The sequence below is a fragment of the Cupressus sempervirens genome, chromosome 3 (assembly GCF_028749045.1).
Source record: "Cupressus sempervirens isolate cs-2001-9-10 chromosome 3, ASM2874904v1, whole genome shotgun sequence".
Classification (NCBI taxonomy): Eukaryota; Viridiplantae; Streptophyta; class Pinopsida; order Cupressales; family Cupressaceae; genus Cupressus; species Cupressus sempervirens.
Window position 1 is genome coordinate 438,413,771 of NC_143120.1, and position 18,681 is coordinate 438,432,451.

At 39.2% G+C, this 18,681-nt stretch overlaps 1 protein-coding gene across 1 annotated transcript; it reads left to right on the top strand.

Moving 5' to 3' along the window:
• The first annotated feature begins 16,809 nt into the window (after nucleotides 1–16,809).
• DET2 (3-oxo-5-alpha-steroid 4-dehydrogenase family protein) lies at nucleotides 16,810–18,472 on the top strand. Its single transcript, XM_089820158.1, has one exon. The coding sequence runs from the start codon at nucleotides 17,366–17,368 to the stop codon at nucleotides 18,140–18,142; it is 777 nt and encodes a 258-aa protein (XP_089676284.1). The 5' UTR covers nucleotides 16,810–17,365; the 3' UTR covers nucleotides 18,143–18,472.
• Nucleotides 18,473–18,681: the final 209 nt, after the last annotated feature.

Consider the following 18,681-nt stretch of genomic DNA (forward strand, 5'->3'; position numbering starts at 1 on the left):
ACTGTTGATGGATTCCAGGAAAGTCTATTTAAGAGACCCTCATCTCTTCATTTTAAGGGAGGTTGAATGAGAATTTGCATCGAATTGTTGTTGGATTGTGCATTCATTTGAGCTCCCTACTTTCATATTCATTTTCTAGTTTAATTCTCATATAGATTTAATATGCATACATTTAGTATAATTTCTTTTACATGTTCTTAGATTAAACGTGCATACTCCATTCTAGAATAATCTGCATTCTCATATAGATTAGTCACATTCTCTTTCAAATCCTTCATTCTTACAGGGTCTGGCTGCTTAAACCCCTCGAATCTAAGGATATCAAACAAGCAATTCCTTTTAGATAGAAGGCAACAGGTCGCTTTGCTGGCTGATTTTCAGATGAACAATCCAATGTTCATTTCGGGATGAATCCGCATACAATGACTGTGTTGAAGTGTGTGTGTTAGTAGAGGCCACATATTCACGCATACATTTCTGGTGCCCACCGTGGGGCTTGAAAATCAATTTTTCTAGCCTCTTTCTGTATTTTTTAAATCATTTTTTTGTTCTCTGTCCGTACTGTTCCGTACAGATTCGAGAATCTTCGCGCGAGACTGTTCATTTTCGTGTGAGGATCTAGAATCTTCGTGAGAAGATTCTTTCTGCATCACGTGAGAAAGTTCCTGGGCATGCGAAACTTCGTGAGGAACCTATTTCTTCGCACGAGCAAAATATAATTTTGCGCGAGTCGTAAAACTTCTTTGCGCAGACTGTCAGGAATTTTGCACGAGACTCTGCTGACAAAATTTTTTTTTTGCATTGATTTTCGTGTTTTCTGGTTTTTCTGCTAACTGTTCACGGTTTCTAGTTTTTTCGTGTTTTCTGATTTTTTGGAACAACATAACAACGATTTGCGGGACAATTGGAAAAGCATGATAAAGTTGCTAAAAATAGGTAAAACATCTACTAAGCGCATTGTGAGGATTACCAAATAATTCTCTTTGACTGATAACACCTCATTTAGAGCTAAAACAAACATCTCTTGTGTCAAGCTTGTGTGTATTTCCTTCCATGTTCTCATTTTACAACACATGCATAATTTGATACTAGGTTGTGATCTCTATTAGTTTCATCTAGCAGGCTTAGTTATTAGTGATAGATCTAATTAGCTATCTTGGGTTATTGGACTCGCTAATCCGCCGGCCCCTCATTCCACCCTATGGTTGCAAGATCAACGCCACGTTAAAGGGAAGGGGTCTACAGGACAGAAGCGTTAAAGGCTCCACTAGGCAACCCTTTTGTGCTTTCTAGAACTCACTAGTTTCTGAGTTATGGACTTGTTTTGGCTTGTGTGAGGGGTTAAATGTTCCACATCTTCGGACTCACCTCACATCAGTTAAAGCGTTAAGTGTACCACCTTGTGCTCTTTGATTACTTTTGGATAGATCTTCTTTTGGGAATTAACATCTGTGCACACATAGTAATTAAGCCCCCATGAACACTATTCGTGGATCTTGAGGGAGTGGGTTCCTAGTGAAACTCCTCTCTAAGATGGATTCTTTATAGGTGGAGAGGATACTTTGAGCATCTCATAGATAGATGAATCTTCAACTTGTTGATTAAGGCATCCTTTCTCTGGAGAGGTTGATAGATCACTAGGAGTTGATATCATAGATCTTTAAGAGATAATCTTAGTTTAGCGTGTCAGATTAATCTATCTATTTTGATTGGGCTAAAGGTGAAAAGGTGTCAAAACCTTGAATCTAGAAGCTAAGTCCCCTTGTGGTACACTATTGTGAGTCGGTCACCTTTAGAGAGGGTTAACTATAGCAGGCAATCCCTCTTCAGGGAAAATTGTGTTGACAGAACCTCAAGCGGTAATAGCCATTTTTGATGTGGTAGTGACAACTGCTATATGAATGTCCTTGTGGAAGAAATCTCCACGGGTATGGTTCATTGTGGGTTGTTAGATCTCCCTAGTAGCTCTTGAAGATTAAGTTCTCGGACTGTGTCAAAACCTCGGTGCGCCGAGATTGGAGGTCACCCCTATGAGTCATAAAAGTTGCAAAGTCAAACCATTACTAAAAACCTTAGAGAGGCCAACTTTTATTTTCTAGGGATGTATGCGTGATTGCAAAACCTTTTGAAAACATACACAAATAACTCTCCTAGGGATTAGTACAAACTAAGTCACTTGATTGTTCATGTGTAAGGTTGTTTTTGCCCTTGCTCATTGTTTTCAGATGTGCTCGAAATCACTTGCTTGCTGTTCTACATGCCTATTTATCTACCTAGTTACTGAAATGCTCAAAAAAAATTTCAAAATCAATCGCTATTGTAAAGTTGGTCTACCTTCTCACATGAAATCATTTTGGTCTCAAGCGAAATTATATGCTTTTCGCGCGAAATCAATTTCTTCTCGTGCAAAATTAAATTGCTGTTGTGCATCTTCGCGCGATCCTGCGAACTTCTTCGTGCAAAATTAAACTACTGTCACTGACCTTCGCACAAGACATAAACTTCTTCGCGTGGCTTGTAAAACTTCTTTGCACAACCCGTAAAGGTTTTTCGTGCGAGACTTTGTATCAACATTACCAATTTGGGTCTATTTTAGCTATTTGTAGGCCTGCACACTGTCCTTTTCTGTGTTTTTTTATCGCTCTCTGTTTGCAAACAGTCCTGAAACAATGAAACTTCGCTTAGCTGAAGACTTGTATCTTACACCTTGACTAGTCTCATCTCATAAGTAATTTTTTTGGTCTTTGTCTTAATGCTTGTCATACTTTGTGTCACAGTGGTCATAATCTCTGTTGTTCTAGCCTTTAAATCAGACCATTTGTGCCTTAGTGAACAACATTCTTTCTATTATCCTGTCCTTTTTGAGAATCAGTCTTAGGGTAGTCCTTGTCCAGGTTCTAGCTTCTTGTCCTTGTCTATGATTGTCACAACCAGAAGCGGCAACATGTTTTATCCTGATAATCTTAGACGTGGTCGTGATAGGGGTCATAATCGCGGCAGAGGTAGCTTACCTTTCGCTATGCAATATGTATCCAGTTTGGCTAGTGAGGCATCTTCATGGTCTTCCTCACCTGCCAAGTCATCTCAAGTTCAATGAACATTTTCCAATTTGCAACAAATTAGGAATCCTTTTTACCAAGAGGATACTGAGACAGGTAGAGGTCTTGCATTCCCGAACACAATGTATGATCCGTTCTCCAGAGATCCTTTTGAAACACAAAACATTGAAACTGAACACGTTCCTATAATGACTAATCGTGAACCTGAACATGGTAGTCATAGTTGATATCAAGAACCACCTAGGGATGACAAAGAGAAAGAGAAAGAATATGACACTGATGAGGAACAAGAAGAGGTGGAAATCCTTCCTGAACACATAGCAAAATGTCGAAGAGACAAAAACTTTCAGAAGGTCATGGGAATCCTAATTAATGAAGAGAAAGAAAAATACTTTCTCAAACTTGCCCAAGAGGGAGCAAAGTTACCTTCTCATTTCAATGTAGAAACCATTATCAAAACTGAAGAAGAAACTGAGACCTCCAAACTCCAAAAAAAATTGAAAATATGCAAGACTAGTTGGCTCAGATGATGCATGAGAAGGAGAAACCCACAAAGACATACACATTGGATGCTCTTTGTTCATTTCCATTTGACAACAGCATAAACATGCCGCCTTTCCCACAAGGCGTAGAACTACCCAAATATAACAAGTACTTTGGTACTACTGATCCCCAAGATCACTTGTAAGAATTTGGTGCTTTGTCTATGGAGTTTATACACAATCAAACATACCTCATGCGTTTATTCCCTAGAAGCCTAGGTGGTTAGGCTTTGGAGTGGTTCTCACATTTACCTCCTAGTATCAAGACATTTGACGAAATTGCCAATTCATTTGTTTAGCAATATTCTCATAACATTCAACATCCTGTAAATATTCGAGATCTATGCAACCTTAAACAGAAGGTTGGTGAGCCTTTTCTCACTTTCCTCCAACGGTGGAGACAACTATACACTAAGTATTCCCGTAAAATCCCAGAAATAGATAAGCTCGACATTTTCACTGATAACCTCTTACCTGATTTCGGGTATAGAGTCCAACTACAAGGTCCACGTACCTTTGAAGACATGATTACACAGGCTATCCGTATTGAAGAATTTATGGTCAAGAAAGGGGAGCTCACTCTTCAGAGAGACACAAAACAAGGTTCCACTTCCAACAGGGATAAAACCAAACATGTCAACAAGAACCGAGAAATTGTACATGATGGGGTTGTTGACAATGTCACACCCAAACCTTCTAAAGAAACATTTAATCTCATGGATTGTTTCAAAGCAACCAAAAATGCTAAGAAGCCTCCCCTTGACAACAAGGCGTCTAGGAATAAACCGAGAAACTCATGGACAACATGACCCAAGCGAGAGTATACGCCTTTGTGAGAACCTTTGGATGTGGTTTACAAAACATTGCTACAACACAAGCTTATCTCACCAATGGATAACCCTCATCCCTATGACCCACAACCCCGTCCACCATGGTGGAATGAGACCTCATTTTGTCAGTATCACCAAAACAAGGGACACAAAACTAGCAACAATATAAACTTGCGTCATAAAGTCCAGGACATGAGTGATGTTGGTGATCTTGTGGTAGATGGACATAACAAAAACTCGGACCACAAGGCTTTCAAAGAGCCTTTCCCAGCTTATGAAAACGGAGAGACTTCAAAACCAGAACCCTACAACAAGGTCAACTATACATATTCCAATGATGACAATGTCATTCACATGGTTGAACCTGTAGATTCTAAATACTGCGACTTTATTACCATAAAGGGCAAGCAAGATAACGACAAACCCAAGACACCATTTGTCTTGAGAGGCCCTACTTCCAATAACATGGATAATGCATCTTCACAACACTGTACTAACGCTTTTACTCGCTCTCATGCAAAATTGGTGCTCAAAGGCCATACACCTCCTACTTCAAATCTTGAACAACACAAAGACAAAGCCATTACTGGTCCATCCGATAAAGGTGCAAAACACACAACACACTTAACTACAACCAGTTATAGTGTTCTCGATCAGTTGAAATGAACTAATGCTCAGATTTCCATCTTTGAGCTACTTAAAATCTCGCCTGCTCACAGGAAAATTCTGGACAAAGCCCTCACTGAGGCAAATGTTCCTCAAGCTCTTGATCTTGAGCAATTTCAATCCATGGTAGGTCACTTGACCTCACCTCATCTTATGACCTTCTCCGAGGAGGATGACAACTCGCTGAATCACCCACACAATCAACCTCTACACATTGAGGTTATGATCCACCAGACACGTGTTCGTCGAGTACTCATTGACAATGGCATTGGCCTAAATATTGTCTCTACTGCTCTGCTTAGACAATTGGATTATTTTGAGGACTCTGTTGATCCTCGATGAAAGATTACTATTAAAGCATACGATGAAGTGGAACGAAAGTCACTAGGTCTTGTGGTTTTACCAATTCGCATCGGTCTTGTCGAAAGGGATGTCACCTATCAGGTGCTTGACATTCCCTTAGCCTACAACATTCTGTTGGGACAGCCATGGATACATGAGATGCACATTATGCCATCCACATACCACCAATGCATTAAATTCCCATTTCATGGCTCCGAAGTTACTATTCCTGCCACTACGAGCTACACCTGCAATATGCTCAAAGCTGCTGATTCTTTCGTCCCTGCTAATCGTGAGTCTACTGATTGTCACAAAAATAAGCTGAAACAAATTGAGTAGTCATTTAAATTGAAAGAAACTAGTATGGGAGAGTATCACATGGAACCAGTGCTGTCATTAAGATCTATTTCAGAGTCCCCTCAACATTATGGGAGGCCCTCAGAAGTAAAGAAGCCATTCGTGCTGACACCTCAGACCAAGTTTAATGGCTCTTTTGTCAAGGCTATAGTTCCCTTAGAAGACAAAAGTGAAAATAGAGCCATTGTTGCATGGCTTTACAAAGAAGAAGCTCTAGTGGACCTAACAGAACAAGCTCAAGAAATCAATCCTAAGAAATATGGACCTGGTCTTAAGCTTATGAAGCATTTTGGTTACAAGGGAACCGACCCTATTGGGTGCAATAAGAATGGTCTAATAGATCCTATTAAAGTAACAACTCAAAGCAACAACGACACAACTGGGCTAGGGTTTAAGAAGGCCCCTTTCCATTTGGGATCCAATAAATTCATACCTGTACCTGAAAGTTCATCTAAAAATGAGTCACAATCTGAGTTAGGTACTCGAGAGGAAGAATCTGATGATGAGGATTCCTACCCTCATCCTATTCCTTATGATCTCGCTAAATTCTTTGTTGAGCCAGATGGCTTTGTGCCACGTGTTAGCACTGTGGATGATACTAGTGATTCTTCTAAGGACAATACTGAGCAACTCAAACATCATTCAGAAAAGGGAGAATCTAGTCAGTCATGTCGTATTGAGTATTTGTGTAAGAATCCAGAGGCTGAAGGAGATTATGTCCCTATCACTGTTGGGGAGTTCTATAGTCTCTCACCATGTAGCACTGATTCTCATGAATATGAGTTTGACAACAACTACTGATAAAGACATTGACCAAGTGCATGTCTATGAAAATCAAATCGAAGTGAGTGAAACGTCTAGGGTTAGGTCATGGGGGTCTGATCCAACTAGTGTCCTAGAGTCGTCAATTACTAATGTTCGTACTCCGAGGCATTTGAATACACCTGTGGATGAGGTCGTCGTAGGTCTCGAATTGCTGGTCCACGCATTTAATGACTATATTGTGAACACAATTGAACCAACCACTACTCTCTCACTCACACATCCGAGCTTATAGATTGGAACCCCAATGCATCTAATGAAGTCCCCACATTCCAGAATGACTATGCTCTTGCCTGTTACCTAAACGTTATCGAACTTGTAACGTCTTCCACCAATGAGCAAAGTATCAACATGACTAAGGCCGACATCAAATATCTCAGTCACATAATTAAAAAGAAAAAATGCAAGAGGTCTGATTGTGAAAACCACATTGTGGTAGTGTCGAATCCCAAAAAAGTAAAAACAAAAGACGTATCCAAGGGTGAAAACCTCTCTGAGGCGCCCGTGGATGAGATATTTGATGTCCTTCCCAATCACTTTCAGGAGAGATCATCAGTGTTAATAGAGCCGACACATCCAATTAACCTGGGCACAGAAGAACATCCTCATGTGATACATCTAGCTCAGTCATTGTCACCTGAAGAAAAGGAACAATTCATTGCCTTTTTCAAGGAGAAGAAAATAAATTTTTCCTGGACATATTCTGACATGCCAGGATTGGATCCTGATCTTATCATGTATCACTTGTCCATAGCACCAGGCATCAAACCGGTTAAATAGAAGCTTCAAAAAATGTACCCTCATGTTGCATTGCTTGTCAAAGCAAAATTGGAGAAACTTCTAAAGGCTGGTTTCATTTGTGTAATTGATTATGCTGAATGGATATCCAATATTGTTCCTATTTGCAAACACGATAAATCTATCAGGGTTTGTACAGACTTTCGTGATCTTAACTTGGCATGTCCTAAAGATGACTTTTCACTCTCTAATATTGATATGATCATAGACATGATGGCTGGTTATGAGATGTACTCACTTATGGATGGTTTTTTTGGATACAATCAGATAAAAATTGCGCCAGAAGATCAAGAGAAAATGGCTTTCACATGTGCATGGGGAACCTTTTGTTGGAATGTGATGCCATTTGGTTTAAAGAATGCTGGTGCTACATATCAACGGGCTGTTACTACAATTTTTCATGACATGATGCATAGAACCATGGAGGACTACGTTGATGATACCTTGGTCAAAAGCGCTAAACGCAACTCATCTACAAGATTTGGGTCCCATCCTAGATCGTATGAAAAAATTCAGTCTTCGGCTCAATCCTAAGAAATATGCATTTGGTATCACATCAGGAAAATTGTTAGGATATATTATTTTTGCAAAAGGAATTGAAGTAGATCCAGAAAAAGTACAAGCAATAATGGACATGCCACCACCTCGAAACATTAGTCAGATGAGAGGACTACAGGGAAGGCTTCAATCTATTCGCAGGTTCATTTCACAATTGGCAGATAAATCACAACCCTTCACAAAGACCTTACATAAGGGTGTGAAATTCGATTGGAGCCGGGATTGTGAGCAAAGCTTAACATAGATCAAACAATATCTTGTCAATCCACCAATCCTGATGCCTCCTATGCATGGGAAGCCTTTGCTTTTATACATTTCAGCCACTGAAACATCCTTGGGAATCTTGTTGGCTTAGGAAGACAATGACAACAAAGAGAGAGCCATTTATTACATGAGCCGAACATTAGTCTCTTATGAGAAAAACTACATCATTATTGAGAAAGCTTGCTTGGCAGTTGTCTTTGCTTCCCAGAAGTTGAGACACTACATGCTTGCCCACACTACACGGCTTGTGGCTAAAATAGATCCATTAAAGTACTTACTCAGTAAGGCAGCTCTCACCGGAAGATTGGCTAAATGGGTCATGATACGAAGTGAGTTTGACATCCAATATGTTGAATGCAAAGCTATAAAGGGGTAGGCAATTACATATCAGTTGGCTGAGGCACCCATATAGAGTCTTCTACCAATAAACATTGATTTCCCAGATTAGTCAATTCTTACACTCACTCACCATACATGGGTTATGTTCTTCGATGGGTCCTTCACACAGCAAGGATCAGGTGCAGGATTACTCTTCATTACACCACAGAGATATTCATTGTCCAAAGTGTACAAGATTATGTTTCCTTGTACAAATAACATTGTTGAATATGAAGCTTTGATCAATGGTATGAAAATTGCAGCTGAATGGAGAGTAGATTAGTTGGACATCTTTAGTGACTCTCAGCTTGTTATCAACCAAGTAAATGATGTGTATCAAACAAAGGATGAGAAACTAATTCCTTACAAACGCATGGTTGATGACTTGACAAACCAGTTGTTCTGACTATGTCTGCCTATTGTTGTCACCCTACTGAAGATATTTCTTTCAAATGTATTCTGGACATTGGCACTTGACATCAATCCCAAAACATTGAACTCAAAAATGATATACTTGTTTGGATATGCTAAGCATTTTCTTTGTTTGCTTTGTTTTTGCTTTATCATATCTCCCTGAGCAACTCGATGATGTCATCTTCAACTAGAGAAGTAATGACTGGGGGCATGATCTTTTCTTTGCTTTCTGTTTGCGGTTTAGTTCCAATAAGTTGATCTATTCCTATAAGAGGGGTGTCCAGTATAAGAGCCTTCATCTCGTATTGGATGGCCGTGTGTACCTCGACTCCTTTTATATGAATATACCAATGACATTGGTTCTTCTCCTTGTTTGTTGGAGTGAAATCTTCATGCTATATTACATACTGATACTCGTCCTACTAAGTGAATGTACGGGTCACTGCGAGTATATCTAGCACACTTCTGTCTCAGGTTACAAATGCAAGGGTCATTGCGGATAGAATGAATACTGAGTACTTAGCATAAGAGGGATCTCTCGTGTGTTTGGTGTGCATGTTATGCGAGCAACATTCAAGTCATCCTAGCATTTATGCTCTGATGCGTATGTTAACTTGCTACATTAAAAGGGACAAATGTTCTGGTAATTCTGGCTTCTTGTGCCTCGAATGCTTACATTTAATCCTCATAACCCAATAACGTATGTTATATTCATATTTTCATGATTGCAATTGTCAGTGGGAATTGTATAACATACAAGCTTTATTTTATATCCAGTGATGATTAAATATCGAGGCTTGGTAACCAGACCTAGGGTTGCATTTAACATAGTCTTGCATTACATACTTCATTTGCATTAGCACGCAATTCGATGGTCATTCTGTTCATAATACACATACATCAGATTCCTAAATGGCTGCACAAGCATTTGGTTCGTCGATTCACGCTCCTCAATGGAATACCTGTGACTGTCAAGCAAAAATATGCAACACTACGTGAGATGTCAGTTCATACATATGCCTTGTATCTAAGTACAACATACATCTCATGTACATCAAAGTAAAACAAAATAGACAATGACATGTACACAAGTATACTTGGCTCAAGATCTCGTATATATATATCAAAAGAATGGGTCAGTACAAAAATGGGCGCTACTTGAGCGCAATCGATCAAAAATGATACATGTGGTGCTGGCATTCCAATTGATACATAGCCAAAGATCAAAATCAAAGATCACGTATAGAGTGTCTAACTCTGTCCCAAACCCTCGCCTCTAGGAGGAGCAGGGATAGTAGGTGGCGGAAGTGGTGGTGGCATATCTAGCCTGACAAGAGGTCGTGTGCCTCTAGACTCTCACGTGTACTGAGAGAATCGCTGAACCTGCAATGTCTCATATGGTACTGCGCTGGTATATGCAGCATAATAATAAGCTACTCGTGCTGACTGAAACTGGATCGCATCCTGTGCCAGCTCCAGCCTCTGCTTTGCAATCTCTGCGCGCTCCCTCTAATGATCTGTCTCCTACTGTCTCTCCACTAGCTGCGCATCCCAGACTGCTACTGCAATCTACAACTCTCCCAATTGTCGGGAGGCTGCACGAACCCGCTCTCAGTACCTCCATACCACATCCTGCACTCCACTTGTCGGCTGATCCAACATATCCTTATCTAACATCTTAGGTGCCTGCTGCTGGGGTGGTGCTTGCGGCTGTGGTGGAACCTGCTGCTGTGGAGCCTCCTCCTCTGTCCTCTGCCTGTGGCGTCGGCTCTGTCCACTCCCACTACTCCCGGCACCTGGGTCTAATCCCATCTGACGTGGGGGAATCTACATCTATTGAACCCGGTGCTAGACTCGTGATTGCTATTGTGTCTGAATTGGCGGCTGTGGCTATGTCTGCTGCTGCTAGGGTGCCTGTCTCTCTGTCTACACTGCCTGCCCTGCCATCCCCACTGGATATGTGAAGCATGGGAATGGATGGCTGATCAAAAATGCCTGATATGTAGGCGTCATCCCTGCATCTACTACCTCTGGCAGGTAGTCCCACTGAACAACAACTAGACCGCAGATATCTATCATGGATCATCCTGGATCCATCCGTGGAGGCCATCCCTGCTCAATATCCCTCTGCACCCTGGCATAGGCACAGTACTCATGTGAAATGTCCTGTGGTCAGCCATATTGCCACCACACTCATGAGATCACAAATTTCTCTATGATAGATGTCGTCTTGCTCGCTAGAGGTCGAGAACTAAACATCAATGGTAGCTCTCTGGGGGCATCATCCCAGTCCTCTGTCTCTCTCTAGGGTCACCATACAACGGACACCAAGTCATCAAGATGCATCCGCCAGTGCTCAGTCTTACCCAGGTGGGCCTGGGTAATATGCCCTTGATATCTGCATATGTAGGGCTCCATAGGCTCTCGGGCATCTTCAAAAATCGGCCTACATACAGGAAGATGCTCCCAGGCCTAGATCTGCAAAACATAAACTCTCGCTGCCATGGTCTTCTTCTCATGGAAGACGACCTCGTGCATCTCATGCAAAAGGTGAGCCAACATGCACTGACCCCACCCAAAGATCTCAGGTGCCTTTAGCATCCTATGGAGCATGGCACCCCACCCACACTCCAAACCATGTTGTCCTCTGTCAAGACATAAGAAATAGCTCAGGAATATAGCTAGCACAGATGCCAGCCTGTGTGCATCAGCTCATCCCAACAGATGGCCCTGCCCCTCAGTAACTCTCTCCCGAACACAACAGATAACGCCTCTGTCCCTGCTTGGGGCACTGTGTCATAGATGACTCGGGCATTGTGAAAGGGAATCCGCAAGATCCCCCAGATGTCCTCCGGAGTGATGGTCATCTCGCCCATTGACAAATGGAATGTGTTCGTCTTTGAATGGAAACACTCTACCAAGGCAGTGAGAAGCCTGTGATTCACCATCATAGTTGAAATCCGGCATAAAGAAGACAAACCCAATCGGGCAATGTGTGCCCAATCTGCATCATCAAGACTCCACAGTAACTCTCCATATGGCGGATAGTGTGATATGAATGAAACATCTCCAAAGACCTCCTATACACAAAACAAGAAACGACAAACAAATGATCAATATCAAGTCAAAACAAAGCATCAAAATGAACTAAAATGCAATTTTTGAGTGCGAAAATCAAACTTTTATACATAACTGTCATGGAATTTCGCGTGAAATTCATGAAATCTCGTGTGAAATTCTACCAATTTCATGCGAAAACATTATTTCTTCGCGCGAAGAATCACGCATTCGCGCGGAAAAAGAGTTGCTCACACGAAGAAAGCAATGTCTGTGCGAGGAAAGAGGATTTCACACGAAAATCAAATCACCTCGCGCGAAGAATCTATTTCTTCGCGCAAAACCAAATACCTCCTGCGTGAAGATCCTCACCGCCGCACACGAAGAAACAGACAACATGAATCTTTGCAGGAAGAAAGAAGATCTTCGCGCGAAAGTCGATAGGTCTCACGCGAAGAAAGAATAAACAATCCTAAAAGCATTCTAAAAATGCAATAAATGACCTTGAAATGCATAAACATGAAAGTACGAAGATGGGAAATTGACGACTCACTGGTGGTCTGTAGTCTACTGGCCGGCTATGTCGTTTGGAGCGCTCAAAATGATGATATCTCACGTTCACTGCCATGTCTCTATCAGAGCTCAAAATCACTACAAGACAAAAGCACAAATGAATTGAAAATGACCCCTCGGGCCCTTATATAGCTATTGACCAAAATTTTCAAAGTGCTTGGATTTGTACAAAAATCACACCCTTGGCTAATTGGATTGTTCTGGATCCATTTTCAGGATCAAATTCAAAATTTGATACACCTAAGAGCCTCAAAAATGTGTTTTAAAATTTTAGGGACTGATGCGATCGAACGCTTGTGCAGCCCAAATCTTTTTGATACTTTGTGACTCTTCGAATCTTTTCAACTTTACATTGTCCATATTTTCATAAATCATTTTGAAAATAGTCAACTCAAGTCAACTGTGACTAAATTTGGTCAACATTTGGTCAAACTTGGTCTTTGTGACTTCGCAATCATTTCAAATCAACCCTGAATCTTCTTTCGATCGTTCTGATCTCTTCTATATTCTGCTGAATCTCAGATTTTTCCTATATCTCATGATATACTACTTCAAATCATATTTTTGGTGTGTCATCTTTCGATTTCGCTCTCGAGGGGGCAGGATGATTACATCATTGAATACTTATTGCTTGGGGCATCTCATTCCCATCTCATGTCCTCATCACTTAGGGCATCTCATCACTCTGGGCATCTTATTCCCTTCTATCTGGCATCTTTGCTATCCATCTTATCTTTTCATCAATTGATCAACCTTATAATAGCTCTTCTCAGAGTTTGATGGACAGGTATTGGGATAGTCTAAACCTCGACTCCTGAGGATCAAGCCTCGTTCTGGGGATGATTCTACGACTCATGATTGGATCTTGTTATCTTTTATCAATCTCGAGTATCTAGGTGTTCTATCTAGATCCTTGAAGATTATGCTCTATTCTAGAGATAATCTTCTAAATGCTATCAATCTCAGGTATCTAGGTCTTCTATTTGGATCCTTGAAGGTTAAGCTCCGTTCTGGAGATAATCTTCTAAATGCTATCAATTTTAGGTATCTAAGATGTTCTGTCTGGATCCTTGAAGATTACGCTTCATTTTGGAGATAGTCTTCTAAATGCTATCAATTTTAGGTATCTAAGATGTTCTGTCTGGATCCTTGAAGATTACGCTTCGTTCTGGAGATAGTCTTTTAAATGCTATCAATTTTAGGTATCTAGGCACTCTACTTGGATTCCTTGGGATTAAACTCTGTTCTAGAGATAGTCCTTAAAAGCTTATCAATTGGTCTCCATGTAATCAACTTCGGAACCAATCTCATATTCGCATCATGCTTTCTGATTTTCTTTGAATTGAACGTGTTGCTCGCACATTCATTCAAAGAGGGGCAAAATGTAATACCCCAAAATTGGCTCATTGCCATGATACCAATTCTGGTCTATTTTTGACCAATCCTAAAGTCCTATGTCACTAGGCAAATTCTTATTCTACTACTCGCTACTTGACTTAATTGTCAGATGCAGAAAACCCTAATATGTATTCATCATGCTTATTATTTAATTCTTATAGTATTTACTCATATTAGTCACATTAAACCTATTGATAAATATTAAATTTAATTACTAAGTATTTATACTTTAATTAAATTAAATTATATCCTAAGGCTAATGTACTATGGAATTAAATTTATTTTATTTAATAAATACGCCTATCTTGATTAATTAAATGAAATTATTTAATTAAATGGAGTACTCATTTCTAATTAATTAAACAAAGTTATTTAATTAAATGGGAAGCCATTCCTAATTAATTAAATGAAGTTATTTAATTAAATAAGAAAAGTGTCTCTAATTAATTAAAGGATTATTTAATTAAATAGAAAAGGTAATTATGAGAGCATATCTCATTTTATTAAATTAAATATCTCACCAAAATCTCTCTTCAGTTCAAAAAAGAAAATTTCCAGTTCACTATTGATAAAAAATGAGTTAAATTAGTTAACTCCTTTTTCTACTCAAATTAAATCAGTTAACTCCTTTTTTTACTCAAATTAAATCAGTTAACTCCCTTTAATTTGGGAATCTTCCTTTATGACTGAACTTTACCTTTAATCCTGACTGTTGATTGAAATCAATCTAAACTGTTGATGGATTCCAGGAAAGTCTATTTAAGAGACCCTCATCTCTTCATTTTAAGGGAGGTTGAATGAGAATTTGCATCGAATTGCTGCTGGATTGTGCATTCATTTGAGCTCCCTACTTTTATATTCATTTTCTAGTTTAATTCTCATATAGATTTAATATGCATACATTTAGTATAATTTCTTTTACATGTTCTTAGATTAAACGTGCATACTCCATTCTAGATTAATCTGCATTCTCATATAGATTAGTTACATTCTCTTTCAAATCCTTCGTTCTTACAGGCTTTGGTTGCTTAAACCCCTCGAATCTGAGGATATCTGACAAGCAATTCCCTTTAGATAGAAGGCAATAGGTCGCTTTGCCGGCTGATTTTCGGATGAAAAATCCAATGTTCATTCCGAGATGAATCCGCATACAATGACCATGTTGGAGTGTGTGTGTTAGCAGAGGCCACATATTCACGCATACAAGTATGTACAGTACTTCCCTGATTAGTCACCACAAACTAACACTAGGAAGGGCATTCTCTTGCGCAATAGAGAAAATTCTCATGAGGATATTCATTTACTTGAATGCAAAGAAGAGTCTCGTGTGAGCCTACATGGATAGCTTGTCTGGTTCGTGGGGAAAGCTCACACGAGAAACTTCCCGGCTTGCACAAGCTTTATCATGTTTTATCACATGACAAAATAGAGGGCATTTAGGCTTTTCATTTGGAAGTTTGATTACTAGATTTGGATACCCTTTAGGCTCTAGTATCTTGAATAAAAAAAGATCAATTTGGGGGTGTATTTCGGGAATTTATCTTTTTAGCTCTATATTGGTAAATGAAAATAAACCTATATGACTAATCACCTAGGAACTTGTCTTTTGGGTTTTAAAAATGTAGTCCATGTTAAATGTAATCTCAACTTGGAATGAACATTGTTTTCTTAACTCATGTACTTGGTTAATGAATGTGTTGGTTAGTAGTGACGCTTGGGGATCTTTGGTGGTTGGTTTATGTTAGTCTTTCGTTGCATTCTTGTGTAGTTGTTGTTGTCACATCTTAACTACCAAAAAATAATATTAGCCTTTTGTTTATCCTTGTTTCAAGGATCTCTAGGTGGGACATTACAAGAAACATCATTATGAATTATCTATGCTAACTACAATTAATTATAAAATTTCACCTGCCCCTAATATATAAATAGTGGGAGCAGATAGTATAAGAGATTATGGTAGTGCCATTTGATCAAGTGGTTGAAGGAAATCATCTTTGCTTACACACTTCTTATATAACTAGAGTAACTCATCATTAACAAAAAAATGAGGAAACTCACTTGGTCAGTGGTTTGAAGCATAACAAACCCATTAGGGAAGACTTTTGCTATTTACTATAGTTGCAACCATCTAGTTTGAAATCAATTTTTATACCTCATAATACATTAATAAATCTGTCATCAATTCTCTTTCATTTAATTTATCATTATGAATGCTTTCCTTTTCCCTACCACTAAAATATTTTTAAGTTCCTTTTATGAAATGATGTATTGAATGTTTCAAACAACATAAAAAGAAATTGTGTAAAAGTAATTGAATGCATCAACTTCATATATGTTGCACTTTGCAAAATAACGATAATTTTTCTTTCAATTAATTTGAGATGCAAACACTTAGCTTTTTCATCTATACACTAAAAGATTTTGAATTTCTTTTATAAAATCATATATTTAATATTTCAAACAATAGATAAAATTTGTATAAAAATAGCTTAAACTAATCTCACGCATCTATCGATTCTACTAAAAAGATGCAATAGTCATCATTATACCTATTACATATAAATGTAGAGATAATGACCTATCACTTTTTTCATGTAGAGCAAGAGATTTTGAAATTCTTTTATACAATCTTATATCTAATATTTAAAACAATAGATAGAATATATATAAAAATACCTTAAACCAATCTCATACTCTAAATAAAAGATAGCATAGCCATCATTACACCTAGTACACATAAAGATACAAATATTAACCTATCATAATATATTTTATAAATGAAAAAATATGTACAATTTCTAGAATCGTCTTCAAGTTTATCATACATTGTCAACCCTGATTATATCCATTGGAATAAAAAATCCACCCTTCTACTTTAATTTGCACCTGATTGAACGCAAACTAAATTTTTCCAAATTCTTAATCTTTGGTCCCACTTTGTCACGGAGATATCTATACAGCAGAAAATTTGCAATTTATTAATTAATTTTAAAATCACAAAACCACAGATCTGTAACTTTAAAATTAATTAATAAATTCTATAAACTGTCGTGCAGATATTCGGCTGTTTAGCCAAGGGCCTTTGTAACAGCTTCTACCAACGTTTGGCCGCACTCACCTAATAATAAGCAAGACAGTCGCAAAAAACAAGCCGGCCCTCGCAGTCAGCGAAGTGATCTGAAGTTAAATGATTCGGCGGGTAATCTTCGAAGACTCCGCCGATCTGTACTGAATCATAACTGAAAATTCCCAGGTTCAAATTGCACAATTGTTGGATGATCGTGACGCAGCAGCAGTAGTAGCAGTAATGGCAACAATGGAGGCTGAGAGGATGTCCTACGACAAAGCTCTGAAGGGCATGTTTGCTATGGCAGCCCTTACAGTGGTTTCCACAGCGATGATAACAGCCCCCTATGGCCGCTACTCGCGCTCAGGATGGGGACCCAGCGTAGGCGGGCGTTTGGGATGGTGCCTCATGGAATCCCCAACCCTTTGGCTCAGTGCCCTTCTTTTTCCTCTCGGCCGCTTTGCAAATCCAACATCCCTACTGCTTCTTATGCCTTTTCTGGTGCATTACATACACAGAACCCTAATTTACCCCTTGCTCCGCATGCCCTCCCCTACAAAGCCCGTTCCTGTCGCCATTGCAGCCGCCGCTTTCTTCTTCAATTGTTACAACACTTTTCTGCAAGTCCGCTGGATCTCTCATTTTGGGGTTTACTCCAACGCCTGGTTCTGGAACCCAGCTTTTATTTTAGGGTTAGGGATCTTTCTCATTGGAATGTATATCAACATCTGGGCTGATTCCGTTTTGTTGTCTCTGAGGAAGAGTAAGGAAAATGGGAGCTACCAGATACCCAGAGGAGGGCTCTACGAGTATGTAAGTTGCCCTAATTATTTTGGGGAAATTGTGGAATGGATGGGTTGGGCAATCATGACGTGGTCTTTGGCTGGCCTTGCTTTCTTTATTTACACTTTATCTAATCTAGGCCCCAGAGCAGTCTCTCATCATGCTTGGTATCTTGGGAAGTTTCCTCGAGAGTATCCCAAGTCCAGAAAAGCCCTAATTCCGTATGTATATTAGTTTTCATTTTGTTTTTGAAACGGATGTAGTGCCTTCCCATTTCAGCTTTGCCCAGAGACTGGAATTCGATCCACGTTTTGGAGTACTCTTTCTGGTTCAGTTGGCACCCTTTGTAATCTGTTATCAGGGTGTATAAGAAATTGATTCAACGTTTGAGACCAGTCTTTGCGAAAATGATATGGAGGAGAGGATTACAAGTAAGAAGTCTTTCTGTAAATAACTCAATGTTCAAGTGTATTTGAAATGTATATTATTTTTCGCCTTGCATGTAAAAATTTGGGCCGCCACTTAAAAGTAAATATATGTTTGCAAATTCTTGGTGGCATGAAATTTTGACTGAGCTTATCACTAATTTATTTATTGTTGTGATTTGAATTAATTGTCTGTCGTGTTTTGTTTTAAAGAACTTGATTCATTCAAGGGAGGGGTTTAAGGATTGCCCAAGTCTCACGGCCTCAGTAAGTTTTCTAACATACAAAATACATCAAGTTGCAGTATAAGGATAAGCGGTTCGCTACGAGTATGTTTCCGTTTACCAT